Source organism: Zingiber officinale, chromosome 1B, assembly GCF_018446385.1.
Source record: "Zingiber officinale cultivar Zhangliang chromosome 1B, Zo_v1.1, whole genome shotgun sequence".
Taxonomy (NCBI): domain Eukaryota; kingdom Viridiplantae; phylum Streptophyta; class Magnoliopsida; order Zingiberales; family Zingiberaceae; genus Zingiber; species Zingiber officinale.
Window position 1 is genome coordinate 82468154 of NC_055986.1, and position 16949 is coordinate 82485102.

The window sequence follows — 16949 nt, forward strand, 5'->3', positions numbered from 1 at the left end:
TTTTTCATTAAAAAATACGAATAGAATTTGAAGGTCATCGTGTGAGAGAATAGCACAAAGAAGGAAAAAGGTCCGTGAACCCTTAAAAAAAAAAAAAAAAAAAAAAAAAAAAAGGAAAGACGCATATTACAAGTAACAGGAAAGGGGTACGTGGGACATCGATAAAAAAAGGGTAGGACTAGAGATAAACGACTATGAGCACATATATTTTTGGGAGATCAATACGGAAAAAAAAAGTTGATTAGGTTTAAAAATAAAATATATAATTAAAATTTATTTTTAAAAATCTATAACAAATAAAATTAAAATTATCTAAAATTAAAAATAGGCCTTTAAAAACAAATGAATATGAATAAAATTTTAAATATTTAAAATCAAGGTCGCACTATAATTGGGGGCCTATGTAGTAGGGCTGCAGGCATAGGCCTATACCTTGAATTGACTGGCATCATCTAGAGCTCATTTGAACCTCCAAATCTAATTTATCTTTGCACAACAAATCATATTCGACTCATTAAATAATAATATTTTAATAGATTCTTTTAAAGATTCAACTAGACTCGACCCTAGGCTAAATCTGAATCAGACTTGATCTGGATCCGTAATTGAATTAACATGTCAGTTACCCGATTACATAGGAGTCGGGTCAGGTATGATTCAAGGGGCTTGTTAACTGTTGAATCGACGAGACGATCAATTGTCAGTTTTTTTAAAAAAATTTAATTTTAAAATTATCTGTTGATTCGGGCCATTCGGCGATTCAATTAAGTGTTGAATATTGTAATATTTAATATTAATTAATATATTTTACTTTTTTATTAAAATTAAAATTTCAATTAATTTATCATGATTGATGTGTGACTATTAAACTTTTCTATTAAAATTAATTTTTTTTAAAAAAATTATATAGGACTATTCTAAATAGAAAATACAATCTATTTGTTTTGAATTATTTTATTTAATCTTATTTAACTCTTTTAATTAATATTAATAGTCTAATTTTATTCATTTAATATTGAATTTATAAAAAATATTTGTATCCAATAATAAATTTATCAAAAATATAATTTGTTTAGTAGTACAATTATATATGTATAGCCTCAGCCCCTAGCCTGGTCCAAACCGGACTCATAACTAGGTCAACGAGTTAGTTCTGACGATTGGACGTGATTTTAATCATTGATTTTTTTTATAAATTTTAAATATATTTTAAAATAATAATAATAATAATAATAATCAACTATGAATTGTTTGTTCTGAATCGTAAATTATAACTATATAATTTTCTTAGACGATTAAGATTAAGGATGGATGTTTTAAGAACCATCAAACTGACAATTCCAAATTGTTAAATCGTGGGTTCTAAACCGTACGTGGTCGAATTTAGAGTACTCAACGACCACATATATATGGCCAATAAAACCCAAATTGGGGAGGAATGTCAGCTAACCAAAGTTTACATTGACCGATAAAGGAGGCTGATCAATGCAAGCATCCCCCATATGAACACTAATCTATAACAGCGTCCCTAGCTGACAATCAATACAAGGGACCATATGTGAAGAACAATACAATTACATTGCCACTCTTCCCCATCCACAACACCCACCAATCACCCAAAAGGAATCAAAGTCTTTTCTTTGCCACAAAACAACAAAATCCCATGGATCCACACACCAACCGTGAAGTCATGAACCACCCCACCCACCTTCTCAGTTCAGATGAAATTCTCAAGAGAGGCAAAGAGGGCAGTGAACATGAAGAGGAGAGAAGGCATAATCAGCATTTTGTTTGGAAGCAGGGCTGCATCACTGGCATCAAAGTTCCCAGTACCTGTGGGGACAACTCCGAACACCCCTCCAGTCCCTGTGGTGGTGCTGGGAGTGAATGAGCTAGAGTTTGTTGGCATGCTACTAGCGCCTTCTGGAGTGGTTGGAGTCGTTGAGGAGCCTAAAGCACTGATGCCATGCGGGACACGATAGAGTTAGAGCTGTTTTGATACACATCTAAAGAACATGCTCAAGAACGTAACTTTCAAGGTTTCACAAATATCTTTTTTCATATTTAGTTTATGATAAATGAATGATGTCTTACATCAAATATAAATAGAATGATTGAAATGAAAATTGTTTTTTTTTATCATAAAATTAAATATTTCTAAAATCTAAAAGGAGATGATTAGATCTGTTATACTATATGAAAATGAATATTAGATCTGAATACAAGATGAGATTTATGACAATGTTAAAAATAGATATGCAAACATACAATAAATATATACTTAGACATTCAAAATAAAAATAAAATTAATTAACAATAATCAAATAAAATAAAATTTATTGATGGGATATAGTTTTATGATTATTATTGTATAATTAATTTATGTTAAATCTAGATGAATGAGATAAAAAAAAACTTTGAATTTTCTCAGATTTGAAGTCTTTTGCTTCAAAGGAACAAAAGTTCTCACACTATGCAATTTCTGACCAAAATAAGGGTAGGAAAAAACAAAAAGAAGTAAATACCTGGGAGTTGCAGTGTAGCTGCAGCCATTTCCTCCTGCAACCCCTGAAGAAGATGCATATGGATCATAAGAAGAAGAAGAAAAAAAGAAGAAGAAGAAGAAAGTAGTGAAGGAGATGCATTGGGATTGAGTGACTCACCAGGGTCAGTCGAGGAAAGCACAGCCGTGCCACTGAAATCACAGGCGTCCTGTGCCTGCCCCTTCCTTTGGTAGTAGCTGTTGGCAGCGTAGGAGCAGTGAGCGAGCACTGTGTTGGGATTGTAACAAGCTCCATTTTGGAGAATGGGAGTGCAGTCAGCTCCAGCTCCACAAGCGAAGTCCAGTGTCTTTTGCAGGGCAGTGGTGCTCATGTCAGATCTACAGACGCACCAAGCAGCATCTGAAAAAACAAAGGAAAAGAAGAAGAAGAAAGGAAACACGATTTGAAGAAGGAAGAAATAGGGAATGCTGATGTAGAGGTTAACTACCTGAAGGGCTAAGAGAGGAGAGAGGAATGAGGAGGAGAAGTAAGAAGGCAGCCATGATTGGGAGGGCAAAGGGAAGAGAGATGGAGGAACCTCCAAAGCTTTGCTTCGTTCTGCTGTCTCTATTGATAGAGAGCTACTGAGCAATGGCAGTTGTAACATCCATAATTCTCTGCATATTTATTACAACATGCTCAGTTACAGCTCTATCTATTGTAACACCCAACTTACAGTTTGAGGGGCTCATAATCTTCTTTCTGTTGCTCCCATAATTTTGGTGCTCGAATCTCCAAAACTAAGAGAAGTCAGTCGCTCGAATTAACCTTCTCTCTGTTGCTTGTTCACTCACAATTACATTGATGTAACCACATTATAATATTATTTGACGATGTATATGAATAATAGCACCCCTCTCAAAAACACAGCAACAGCAGAGGCTCCTCAAGAGCAATGTTCTGCAAAAAGGTCAAATACAACCTAATCGTGGAGTGTAGTTACAGATACCCTTGAGAAAGAAGGTCAGAACATCTGATCCAAAAAAATTTAGATCAAAAGAATCTTTATTCATTCATTGGATAGGTGGATTAGATCCCACCTGTTAAACAGGTGAGATCCAGTCCATCCAACCAATAAATGAACAAGGGACCAAGATTGATCCAGAGATCCAGGACTAGAGGATCCCTGCCTTTGAGAAAGTGATCTGATCCCTTCTAGGTCAGCCCCCAACTTCATGTTGCTCACGTTAGCATTATCAATATACATGACATCAGTCGAACTTTCGGTTTGACCTGAACTCTTGAATCGCTAGTGTGACTCAAGCTCTCAATAGAACTAGCACTATAGCTTGATGCCCAAGGACTCAACAACCCGAGCGCTTAGAATGGCATCTCAAGTGTTCGGTGGCCCCAAGCACCCCAACTCGACATCAAGTGCTTGATAGCCCAAGATTCTCAACTTGATATCAAGTGTTCAGTAGCCCAAACACCCTAAATAGGTATTAGAGTGCTCAATGATAAGAGCACCGTGACGTAGCATTCCTAGTGCTCGATTGCCTGAACACCCTTGGTTTGACACCTCGAGTTAACCCCACTCAGGGTCATTCTCGAGCTTTGTACCCGACTAGTCCCTCTGAGCATCCTAGGCTTTCTATAGCCCCTCGGCCTAGTTTCGTTGGCTTGAGCCCTCGACTATCTCTAATCAGGCATCCTTGTAGGGGTGCAGCAATAAATGACAATTTGCTCTTAATTTAATGAAGAATTTGATATCCGTCCAAATGAAAGAGAGCATGGAGGAATTTTTCTAAACTTTATTACATAATTAGATAATCGGATATATGCGTATTCAGATAATTGTTGGGTATGAAGCGGATCTAATAGAATTTTATCTATATCCGTGTGTGTATATATATATATATATATATATATATAATTTGTTTTCTAAAATTCTTTTTGATATTTAATGTATTTGTATTGAATATGATTAAATTAAGAGTAAGATTATAAATGTTTTTTTTATTTAATTATATATTTTTTTGATATAATATTAATTTTGATAAGCTTTATGGTAGTCTGATTGAATGAAGAAAAATATTAATATAAAAGATATCCCATCTTATGATGGGTATAATTGTGAGGATGTATATTCAATCCATGATGAATATAAAGATGAAGATGAAAATTAAAAATTCGATGGGATAGAGACGAGAATAGAGATGAATATAATAAATGAGGATAAAGCTGAAAGAAATTAAATCCAAATTAAATCCGACTAATAGGCATCCCTAGTTGTAGTAAGTAACCAAAATAAATAAAAAAAACATAATGGAGTAGACATTTCATAGGTTAAGAGGACTAATCATCTACAAAAGATAAAATCGTCAATGAGAAGGGATTCTCACTCTAATTTTCTTCTATCATTTTTTTATTTTATCTCAAGCCTCCACGGATGAAAAACTGACTTAAGCATAGCTTTGCCAAACAACTCCGATATTTCCTGATACATGTTGATCCACATAAATCCATCTACATTATCTAAAACAGATAGATCAATCTTCAATTAAGAGGTAGATTTTGCCCTAAGCGATGGTGGAGCAACAGGATACCTTTTAAATTTTTTAGATATCTAAATATTGAGTCTTAACTTTAACAAATTAATTGATAATTTTTTCTTAATGGACAGTTGATCTAAGAATATTGAGTTGATGGACGGTTGGCTAGAAATGTTTTTCGATTTACCCTTATGATTAGTGGAAAATTTCTAAGCACTCCCCGATTTATTATTTGGATGAACCTATGTGAGCGCTTCTTGATTTACTTGATGGTAAATAGAAAACTTCTATAGAACGGATCAATTACCTAGGATTAATTATATTGGTTAAAAAATTGAATATCTAAAAAATAATAATAATAATAATAATAAATTTTGAATGGATGAACTTATACTAACGTATAAATCCATATGATGACACGGAGTACCTCAATCAAGTGACTGATCAGCGACCTCATTACAACAAACAATAATTGTAGCTTCTGGAAAGATATCAGGACACAGTTTGTGCCTGTCAATTGCCAAGGACCAAATTGATGCATTAGTTGAATTGTCAGTATTGGCCTTTTCCATGAATTGATGGGTCATCTTTCATAGCTCCAGCTTCATCATGTACCTACTCAAAGAACAACCATAAAATCCTTCATAAACGATCTGCAAAATACACACCATATTGGTTAATAAACTAACATTTCCCATCAATCTACAGTTATAAGATTCCAATCATACTATGCCATACTAGAGAAAAAAGAATCACATCATCAGATTATAACACACTGAAATTATGTTTCTTAGAAAAAGAATGAACATTGCACTGAACCTGAAGCACAAGCGCTATAAAAAGTCACCATCTTACGCTTTCCAAGCCTTGTTGCAACTTGGAGACAATCTTATGCTGAGGCATATTTGTTTTCTATTCATCTTTTTGAGACGATCTAATAATTAACATATGAGGTACTGTCATCATGAGATCTAGGGTTCAAATTTTGACATAATCGAGATAAATACTTCTCTGTGATGAATTAACACGTGCGTGGGGATGAGTAGTCATTTTTCTGCCACCATATTTGTTTTCTACTCACTTGAATTTTTCTGCCACCATTTTCCACTCACTTGAGTTTCTTTTATTTTTTTTGTTTTTCACTTTTTTGGATCCTATCATTTTATGTGTCTATCCTTGAGTAAAATTTTTTAAGTTTTTTTCTTTGAACATATCATTGCTCTTCAAAATTATATAATATCAACAATTCTTGGTAATTCTAGATACTAGATGTAAAGAGAAAGGAAATTATCGATTTTACCTATAAATTACTAAGAACATTCCATCTGCTCACTAATCTGAAAAGAGAACCGTCTTGATACTCATTTGCTGGCTTTTGATATGGTACTACCTTCCTTCTCGACAAATATTCATGCCAAAGAAAGAAAGATAGAAGTAGGTGAAGCTTTTGAACGCAATGGGAATAAAATTATGACAAGTGTTACAATCCCCAAGAATGGTGCCGGCACATCCCAAGAAAAGTTTGAAATTAAAGGATCAAGATGATGATGATACAAGGCGACTACAAGTTTGAAAGGATCAACATGAAACCAGTTTGGATGGCAAACATCAAATTGTCTAAGGACCCAAACCAAGCGTACAGAGGACCAATTTTTTTTAAAGCTCCCTTTAATTCACAAGTAGTAAAACAAAATAAGTTTAAAAAAATTTACAACACAGACACATCAAGATGTGGTGATGTTAATAGGTGGTGAATTGATGATATAATACGTTTTCTTTGACAATTTAAAGCTCCTTCATTTGATCGAGAATCGAGACTTAAAGATTTTTTTACTCCATCTAAATCGAGATCTGTTTTCTTTAAATTTTGATAGAGATGTTTTTTTTTAATGTAGTTGAATCTGAGTGTTATAGGGTCTAAGGACTTTTTAATCCGCTCCATTTGCTAATGATGTGCCATCTGTATTTCAATTAATCATAAATTTTGATTATATTTTAATTTCTTTAATTACTCTTTCTTATGCATGTATACATATCGTTCATTCATATGTTTATGGGTTCATATTTCTCAAATTGGATTTAAAGTATTTGAATTCATTATTTATAAATTTTTTAATAATTTATATATTCTAATATATTTTAAATATTTTATTATATATAATAAGTAAAATATAGAGTAAAAATTAAGAAGACGTCATTTCTTTTTCAATTATCAAAAGCACATCTTATTTTGATTTTTTATTAAAGGACATCCTCATCCCATATAAAATGATACAATTATTCTCCATTGTTATTTCTATTATTATCTCATTTATATCTTCTATCTAAATCTTGAATTACGTATTATAGTAACTACAAAACTATAGTTGCTACACATATTGTAGCAGCTATAATTTCATAATTATTACAATTACAACAATTGCAGCTTGTAGTCGTAATAATTACGATTTTATATATGTTACAACTACAACAGTTGTAACTTATAATTATAATAATTATGATTTCATACCTGCTAGTAGTTACTATAACTATGATAATTGTAGTAGCGATAGTTTCGTAATTGCTATTACATGGAAAATAATCTTAATTATAAAGATAACTAATTTTTTTGGAGCCTTTGAAAAAGTTTTAAACGATGTTTTTTAGATTTAAGACTGGGCCATTTCATGTTACACTTAGTAACAAATGTAGATCTCTGAACGAGTGTTTCTTAATTTAATCCAAGTTAAAAGTTATAACCTCTTAAAGTTTATCTATATTTATATTGTAACAACTATGAAATCATAATTATTAGAAGTTTGTAATTACTGTTACAATGCACCCTTGGTTCAAAATTTAGGTTACCAAAATATGCGATAGATAATAATAAAAAGTAATTGGATAATATATATAGAGAGAGGGGGGGGAGGGATGGAATGCCTTTGATAAAAAAAATTAAAGATTCCTAAACTATGGTGATTCTAAAAAATAAGGGACACCCTCTTATATTTTGATTTCCCTAAAATATATTCCTAAAACACTTGTGAACTCTAAAAGAGAGAAAAAACAAATTAAAGAGAAGAAATTATTAATTTAAAGCTCAGCCTATCAAGCTATGTATGCTGGCACAGATTGGCGGCGACGGCGGTGGAAATGGTGACAGACTCAATCGTCCCCGAGCTAGGCGTAAGGTTCCTCTGCTCTCCCAAAATGGGCTTAGGGCTTGCGTTCTATGAACAACCACGACGCAAGCACTCTGTGGAAGTCGCTCGCTCTCACTCTCTTCATTGCTCCAACCAAGTTTGGTAACGAATCTTATGATATGGCGATGGAAATGAGCAGAGCCCGTTACAGCGCATCTCTGCCATTGGTTTGGTCGTGGGGCTCAAGATCGTCTGATGGCAGGAAGGGAGTAATAATAAAAATTGTTTTCAATTGATGACGTGGAAACTATTAGGACCTTGACGTCGCTAGAAGGGGGGTGAATAGCATCTCACCCAAATCGTCGCTTCCTACACTTGTTAGTACGCAGCGGAAAATAAAATACAAACTAACAAGAAGAAACTTAAACCCTATAAACAATAGGCAAAGACAAAACAAACCAAAACAAACCGTAACACAAGGCGTTTACGTGGTTCGGAGATTAGAGCTTCTACTCAACGGCTGTCCGTAAGCTGGACGATCCCAATCCGTCGGTGGATGACTCCCCGGAAACCTCCGACTAGCTCAAACCTCATTCTCGGTGGAGAAACCATACCACAACCTTGATCCAAATACTCTTAGATCACAAGAAGAACTTGGAGGCTTTGAAATACTACTAATAGGGGTTGACCACATTTATTTCTTCAACCATGCCCAAGCACCCCGAACTCTATTAAATAGAGTTCGGGAGGAAAACACCAAGTGTTCTCCCGCTACCAATCGATTGGTGTATGCACTAGTCGACTGATCCTTTAAGTGAAGTCAACCGGTACCCAATGGTCGGCTACCAGTCTACTGCCACAGTGTACCAGTCGACTGCTACAGTAACCAGTCGACTGCTACAATGTCGCTGCAGTACTGCTATAGTGTCGCTACAGTACTGCTATAATAACTCCTAAAAACATAGGATTTTTCCTCGAGTACAATCACTCAGCATTCATCCTCGCCCGACCAACCTAGACCTAGCCTTCTAGCGTCCTTCATCAGCCTCGCCTCCCTCGGATGTCTCCCCATCCTTCACGTCTTACCTTCTGGAGCTTCCTTTGGTCATGTCCTTATTGTCGGGTCTTCCTTTGCCAAGAAGCTCCTCACCTCCGAGACTTCATTCATTGTCAAGTCACACTTGGACTTACGTTGCCAAGCCTACATGCTTGGACTTACACCGCCAAGACTCATCCTTGGACTTTCCTCCTTTGCTAAGATCACACTTGGACTTTTCTTGTTGTACATGTATCCTGCACACTGACAATGCATATCAAATACAACAATAAACATAACTTAAATCTTTATCCAAACATCAAAACCTAGGGTACTCAGATTGCTCTAACAATCTCCCCCTTTTTGATGTTTGACAACCCGTTTAAGTTAGGGAAACAATATAACAATACATATGCAAATAAATATGTAAATCAACTCATGCATAAATAATGGAACCTAAATCCCTAGGCTCCCCCTTGATCTAGGATTTCTCGCAAAGGTAAACTTCTCCCCCTTTGCCTAAACAATTGCTCCCCCTTCACCTAAGCTCCCCTTAGCTAGGATTTCTTGCAAAGGTGTGTAGGTTTCTCACCTAAACATAAATTTCTCCCCCTTTGCCATACATCAAAAAGAGCTCCAACAATATCTCAATTGTTGAAAACTTGTCATCCAAATTGACCTTAAACTCATGTATTTATCCCCCATGGATCTCATACATCTAAACAAGTTAACACGGTCAAGAACAGTGTTGAAAAACACTTTCAGGCTGGTATCAGTCGACTGCACTAGGTACCAGTCGACTGCTCCCATCGATTTCCACTCACAGAGCCCTCTGTGTTTGAAATACACTGTTACCAGTCGACTGGTATCGGAACCAGTCGACTTCCCTCATCAAAATGAGCTTACAAAGACATTTTGTGCTCAAAAATATTGTTACCAGTCGACTGGTACCATATTTCTGCAAAAATCAGTCTTTTCTGACCAACTTTATAAATACAATAGAAATTCCACAGATCTCCAAAAAATCTCAAATTTTATGGAGAGGTCTATTTTATCCATGTCTACTTGGAAAAAATATATATATAAATATATTTATCATGGATCCCAAGAATGACACAAAATTCAAAACTATCTAAATTGTTTAATTGAACCCTTGACCTAAAGTCATAGTTTTGACTTCCTTTTGATGTATCTGCTCATACTAAACCACAATACTTCCCTAGCATGGGTTTATATGGTATCTATACATCAAAAACTAATTTTCATACAATATGACCCCAATGCCATATTTTTATGCATGAAACTTAACCCAATTGTGCCAACCAACTACAATAGAGACACAAATCTATCTCTAATCCCTTTGGCACATATTGGTTCACTTGAGATCATTTATCATATGCCCCAAATACTCTTTGAACTCCCCCTTGAGCTCTTAATCTTATCCACCTCCCTAGATGACTCATCCACTATGGCTAGGCCACTTCGGTGCACCTTGGATAACACTTGACCTACAAAACTCACCTTCTTAACCTTAGACACCTTGTCTTTGGTTAGTTTCTTCTTGTCCTTCACCTTGGATACCTCATCCTTACCGTAATTATATGTCACCCTAGCATATTCCTTCTTATTGGCCTTGGATGACTCTCCCTTAACCTTGGTCACACCTCCCTTACCAATGTCATGTGCTACCTTAGCACTTGACCTCCTTTTGGTCTTGGAGGGACTTAATTTGATATTTTTGTATCTTTGACTACCCAAACACATGTCAAGTCCTCTAGGTCCAATAATGAACCTATCTAGGATTTTCTCCATTTCTTCAAGCCTTACCTTCAAGACTTGATTTTCCAATTCTAGGGTTCTAACCTTAGAGTCAACATGGCCACGTTGGACATCACTAGACCTACCCACCTTCCTAGACATGTGTCTCCCCTTCTTGGGATTAATGCTTAGGTTTTCAACTACCTTCTTCTCCTTAAGCAAGATAGGTTGTTTTATTTTAGGTCTATCATTTGAAAATGATTTTCTAGGGTTATCACTTACATTAATCCTATTTATATCATTATATCTAAAACCATTAATATGCATGGGTAAATAATTCATATTATTTCTAACATACATGGAGGAATTTGAATTTGAACTTGAATTCAAGTTAGGGTTTACCTGCCTTACCCTTGAAGCTCTCGTCTTCTCCCACTTCCTTAAGTGCGTCAATTTCTTGAGCTCTCCTCCTCTTGGGCACCTTGTGTGGTAGTGACCCCACTCACCACATGTGAAGCATCAAGTATGCTTCTTCTCCTTCTTCTTCCTACAACTCAGATTAGTTTCTAAATTAACTTTAGTGAGTTTAGAGTTTACCTCCTTTACCTTCTTGAGAGAAGGACACCTACTCTTGTAGTGTCCCATCTTACCACACTCAAAGCATTTGATGTGACTCTTCTCGCTCTTCTTGGAAGTTGAGGTTGAGGGTTGAGCTTCCAAGACCTCCTCATCCTCGGATTACTCTTCTTCTTCTTCACTTGAAGATGTGGATGGTTCCACTTCATCCTCCCTTGAAGATGTGGATGATACCTTCTCATCTTCCTTCTCCTTCTCGGATGTTGAACCCGTGTTAACATCCGATTGGTCCTTCTCTTCTTGGACCAATGAGTCCTTCTCCTTGGGCTCCTCCTTTTCTTGGATTTATGTAGGACTCTCATGAAGTTCAATTACCTTTTTCCAAAAGTCGCTTGCATTCTCGTATTCACCTACATTCAATATTATATTAGGAGGTAATAAATTAATTAAAATTCTTGTTACCTCCTTGTTCGCCTCCGATTGCTCCCTTTGCTCCTCGGTCCAATATCGACGTTGGAGACGCTTTCCCTTCTTGTCCGTTGGAGCTTTAAATGGTGTTGGTGCAATATCCTTTAGGTCAAGGTTGACCTGGTTGACCAAGCTTGAGTCTTGGTTTGAGTTTTGATGTTTGACAATATATTGGGTTTAGATGATATGGACAATGCAGGTGCAGTTGTTCATTTGGGGAGATTGTTGATACAATTCTCGTTTGGTCAAGGTTGACCAGTTGAGATGTAAAGGAGAGTCGAGAAGGTCAAGGTTGATTGGATACTTGACTGGAAGTCCTGGTGAGTGAAGTCAGGCAGAAGGAAATCCTGGTGAGTGAAGCCAGGTGAAAGACCTAGTGAGTGAAGCTAGGCAGAAGGAAAATCCTGGTGAGTGAAGCCAGGTGAAAGACCTAGTGAGTGAAGCTAGGCAGAAGGGAAGTCCTGGTGAGTGAAACCAGGCACGAGGAAATCCATATGGATCAAGGTTGATCGGACATCTGGTGTTGGGAAGTCTAAGTGGGTAATGGAGGACCGGACACTTGGCACAAAGAGAAAGTCCAGATGAGTCAAAAGTTGACCAAAGTCTTAACGGTCGTAAGTCCAATAGGGAGTTGGCATGGAACTAGGAAGTTCGGACGTAGTAAACTTCCGAAGACCATAACTTTTGACTCGGATATCGGAATGAGGTGATCTCGGATGCGAAACGAAGCTAATTTCAAGCTCTGCACAGATTTTTGCTTCCCAATCGATTGGCTGATCGATTGGGGGGTTGAATCGATCAGTGGATCGATTGGTTGACGCGAATTCATGCAGAAATGGGCTGAATCGATTGGGTAATCGATTGAAACTTCCCCAATCGATCGGTCGATCGATTGGGAGAGTTTCTGAGTGAACAGTAAGCTTCTGAATCGATCAATTGATCGATTGAAGCCTCCAATCGATCGGGCGATCGATTGGAGCGCTGGAAATCGCTCGAAAAGCCTTGAATCGATCGGGCAATCGATTCAAGGCGATTCCAGAGAGCACAGAGGCGCTCTGGATCGATCGGTTGATCGATCCAAAGCCTCCCCAATCGATTGGGAGCAATCCAATCGATTGGGATTCGACCGTCGACGCAAATATAGACGTTGGCGAGCGTTTTCTTCGATACGACTTCCTCTCTTCTCTACAGACGAACACAGAACTTCTCCACAGTGATCTTTACTTCCTCGCCGCCAGTTCTTGAAGGTTCTTGGAGGCTCATCCAAGTCAAGAGGCGATTTGCAACAAGAAGAAGAAGAAGCTAGGGTTTTCATTGTAATCTTGTAAGATTCATTTGTATTTTGCTTCTTTCTTTCTCATTGTTGTATTGTGAGGTTGTAAGGCTTCTCCGCCTTCGGTAGTTACCGAGAAGGAGTGTTTTCATAGTGGAGGGTGCGTGAGTGTGTGGATCCTTAGATTAGTCACCTCTTGTGAGGTGGATACCAAGTAAAATCTATTTGTTAGCATTGTTGTAGTGTTTCTTGTATTTCCGCTGCACATCTTTGAAGAAACAAGCAACGTCAAGCACGAAGATCGCACCGAGCTATTCACCCCCCCCCTCTAGCTACATTTTGGTCCTAACAAATGGTTCCTCCAACGCAATCCATTGGTTCCAATTCATTTGGAACCACATCTCCATGCGCTTCCTCCAATAGTCGAAGTTCTCGCATTCGTATGGAGGTGGGATTCGGATGTCCTATCCGAGAGGTCCCTCCGACTCCATCTTCTTCCTCTAGCCGCTCTCTTGGCGATTAGTCCAACAAGAGCTCACCTAGCTATGATACCACTTGTTGGAACCTTGACGTCCCTAGAGGGGGGGTGAATAGCATCTCACCCAAATCGTCACTTCCTACACTTGTTAGTACGCAGTGGAAAACAAAATACAAATTAACAAGAAGAAACCTAAACCCTATAAACAATAGGCAAAGACAAAACAAACCGTAACACAAGGCGTTTACGTGGTTCGGAGATTAGAGCTCCTACTCCACGGTTGTCCGTAAGGTGGACGATCTCAATCCGTCGATGGATGACTCCTCGAAAATCTCCGACTAGCTCAAACCTCCTTCTCGGTGGAGAAACCTCACCAAAACCTTGATCCAAACACTCTTAGATCACAAGAAGAGCTTAGAGGTTTTGGAAGACTATTAATAGGGGTTAACCACCTCTATTTCGTCAATCATGTCCAAACACTCCGAATTCTATTAAATAGAGTTCGGGAGGAAAACAACAAATGTTTTCTCGCCACCAGTCGACTGGTCCTTTAAGTGAAGTCGACCGTTACCCAACGGTCGGCTACCAGTCGACTGCTACACTAACCAGTCGACTGCTACAATGTCGTTGTAGTACTGCTACAGTAACTCTTAAAAACATAGGATTTTACCCCGAGTACAATCACTCAGCACTCGTCCTCATCCGACCAACCTAGACCTAGCCTTCTAGCCTCATTCATCAGCCTCGCGTCCCTCGGATATCTCCCCATCCTTCACATCTTGCTTTCTGGAGCTTCCTTCGACCTTGTCCTTATTGTCGGGTCTTCCTTTGCCAAGAAGCTCCTCAACTCTTAGACTTCATCCATTGCCAAGTCACACTTGGACTTACGTTGCCAAGACTACATATTTGGACTTACACCGCCAAGACTCATCCTTGGACTTTCCTCTTTTGCCAAGATCACACTTAGACTTTTCTTGTTGTACATATATCCTGTATACTCACAATACATATCAAATACAACAATAAATCTAACTCAAATCTTTGTTCAAATATCAAAATTTAGGGTACTCAGATTACTCCAATCCCATTCAAATGAGTTAAGTCGGATGAATGCAAAGACGATGAAAAAAACAATTAGAGTAATTTCTCCATTATTTATAGAGCCATTCGTCCAATCAAAAACTTTGTAAATAATTTATTCACTTTAGTAAATTTATTATTAATCTTTTAATTGATACGAGATATTGAAATTTTTCGAATCACTAATTCTACAATAATTCATCTTTACAAAAATTTTCTAGAGACTATCAAAATAGATCAAAAAGCACTGAGATTCGTCCAAATAACAATGTTCTTAAATCCATTTTTTACCGGAAGAAAAACACTTTTTATTGAATAATATATAATATTTTTTCTTTCATTATTTGTAGATGGCATTAGTCAAATAAAAAATTATATACCTTGCACATTCCTAGGCACTCCTAATCTGTCTAGACGTTCCAATTTACTTTTGAAAATCGTGACATCTAGATAAACATCTGGGCGCCTAGAAGTATGCAGAATAAGGATATACAAACTAAAAAAATTATATATATATATAGAGAGAGAGGAGTGCTCTGCTACGGACTGCACGCTGTGGAATTGTGCATGCTACAGTACCAGATGCCTGGATTGAATTCAGGCGCCTGGATTCATTTTTTTTAAAAAATATTTTTTTAAAAAGAAACACTATACCCTGTGAGTATTTAAAATTTTTAATCTTGAATATAATAATCTAAAAGGTAAACCTGAATCTTAGAGGAAAAATCTTATTAGCTTAAATCTATTATAACTCAACTCCTAAATTCTAAAATTATAAATCCTAAATACATATAATTTATCCCGTGACTATCTAAAATTTTTAATTTTGATCACTATAACCTAAGAGAAAAACCTGAACCCTAGAAGAAAATCTTATTGGTTCAGACCCATTATAACTCAACTCCTAAATTTTAAAATCTTAAATGCTAAATACATATAATATACCCTAAAAAATAAACAAAAAAAATAAAATAAAAACCTTTTGCGAAATCAGGGTGCCTGAAGTGAATCCAAGCACATGGAGTAGACGCCCCGAGTCCACACATTGACATGACATTTGGCCCCAACAGAGCAATCCGTGTGTGTATATATATATATATATATATATATATATATATATATATATATATATATATATATATATATATAAAATTGATATCCTACGCGTCGCACAATGCACGACTGTGCGCACAGGATATCAACACATTTTTTTAATTTTATTTATTATTTTTAGTTTTTTTTAAAAAAAAATTAACATTTCCTTGAATATAAATCTCAAATACATTACTATATCTTGTAAACATATTATTATACCCATAAACATCTAAATTTTATTCGTTTTTAATTTCTTTTTTAACGTAATACTATAACTCAATTGGAAAGTCTGAACCCTAAAGATAAAATTTTAAAATTTTTTAGTTTGAACACTATAACTTAATTAGTAAGCTTAAACCCTAGGGGTAAAGTGTTAAAAAAAACTATATTAAAATTTTTTAAAATTTACCTTAAGGTTCGAGCTTCCCAACTTGATTATAGTGTTCAGTTAAAAGATAAATTAAAAATAAAAAAATTTAGATGTTTACAAATATAGTAATATGTTTACATGGTATAATAATATATTTGAGATTTATATTTAAGAGAATATTATTTTTTAAAAATAAAAAACAAATTGTACTGTACAAGCATAATCACGCATTGTGCGACTAGCGCGATATATATATATATATATATAAAAGGATTGTGCAAACTTGCGCTACAGACCTTAGAGTCTGGGGTGTTGAGAAGTGATCCGAGCACCCTGACTTTGACTCACTTGAAGCCCCACAACTTACTAAGTGTGCAACGTAAGTGTGGAAGTCCAGTCTATAACATATAAATATATATACATAATTTTTACCCTTGAGCAACATGCATGAACGGGAGCATCTCTCATAGCTACCGAAGCATTATTTTTTTTATTTTTAAACTTCAAGTCAATAAACTTTTGCCTTTAGTGATAGAGGCTAAATTGTAGTATTAAGTAAAAAATAATTTTAAATCAATTTTTTTTTGGAAGTGCAAGATAAGGCATACAGAATGTCAAAACTATATCCAATGTAGTTGACATTTAAATTTTTTTTTTT

At 36.1% G+C, this 16949-nt stretch overlaps 1 protein-coding gene and 1 long non-coding RNA gene across 2 annotated transcripts; one reads left to right on the forward strand and one right to left on the reverse strand.

The window, feature by feature from the left end:
• Window positions 1-1386: 1386 nt before the first annotated feature.
• Window positions 1387-3344, reverse strand: LOC121968562 (PLASMODESMATA CALLOSE-BINDING PROTEIN 3-like). Its single transcript, XM_042518886.1, has 4 exons — window positions 2992-3344; window positions 2664-2903; window positions 2526-2568; window positions 1387-1958 (listed from the first exon to the last, which is right to left on the reverse strand). Exons 1-4 carry the CDS (start codon window positions 3044-3046, stop codon window positions 1718-1720), a joined length of 579 nt encoding a protein of 192 aa, XP_042374820.1. The 5' UTR covers window positions 3047-3344; the 3' UTR covers window positions 1387-1717.
• Window positions 1955-3234, forward strand: LOC121968569. The gene is made up of 2 exons (XR_006108221.1): window positions 1955-2039; window positions 2497-3234. It is a non-coding gene; the product is annotated as an uncharacterized LOC121968569 (long non-coding RNA).
• Window positions 3345-16949: the final 13605 nt, after the last annotated feature.

What these genes read in the sequence shown, in the direction of transcription:
- LOC121968562 (XM_042518886.1), bottom strand. Translation starts at nt 3,046, where the DNA reads ATGGCTGCCTTCTTACTTCTCCTCCTCATTCCTCTCTCCTCTCTTAGC. An exon ending in CTCCTCTCTTAGCCCTTCAG is followed by an intron (nt 2,904 to 2,991) that starts GTAGTTAACCTC and finishes TTGTTTTTTCAG; the next exon opens with ATGCTGCTTGGTGCGTCTGT. An exon ending in GCTTTCCTCGACTGACCCTG is followed by an intron (nt 2,569 to 2,663) that starts GTGAGTCACTCA and finishes CATCTTCTTCAG; the next exon opens with GGGTTGCAGGAGGAAATGGC.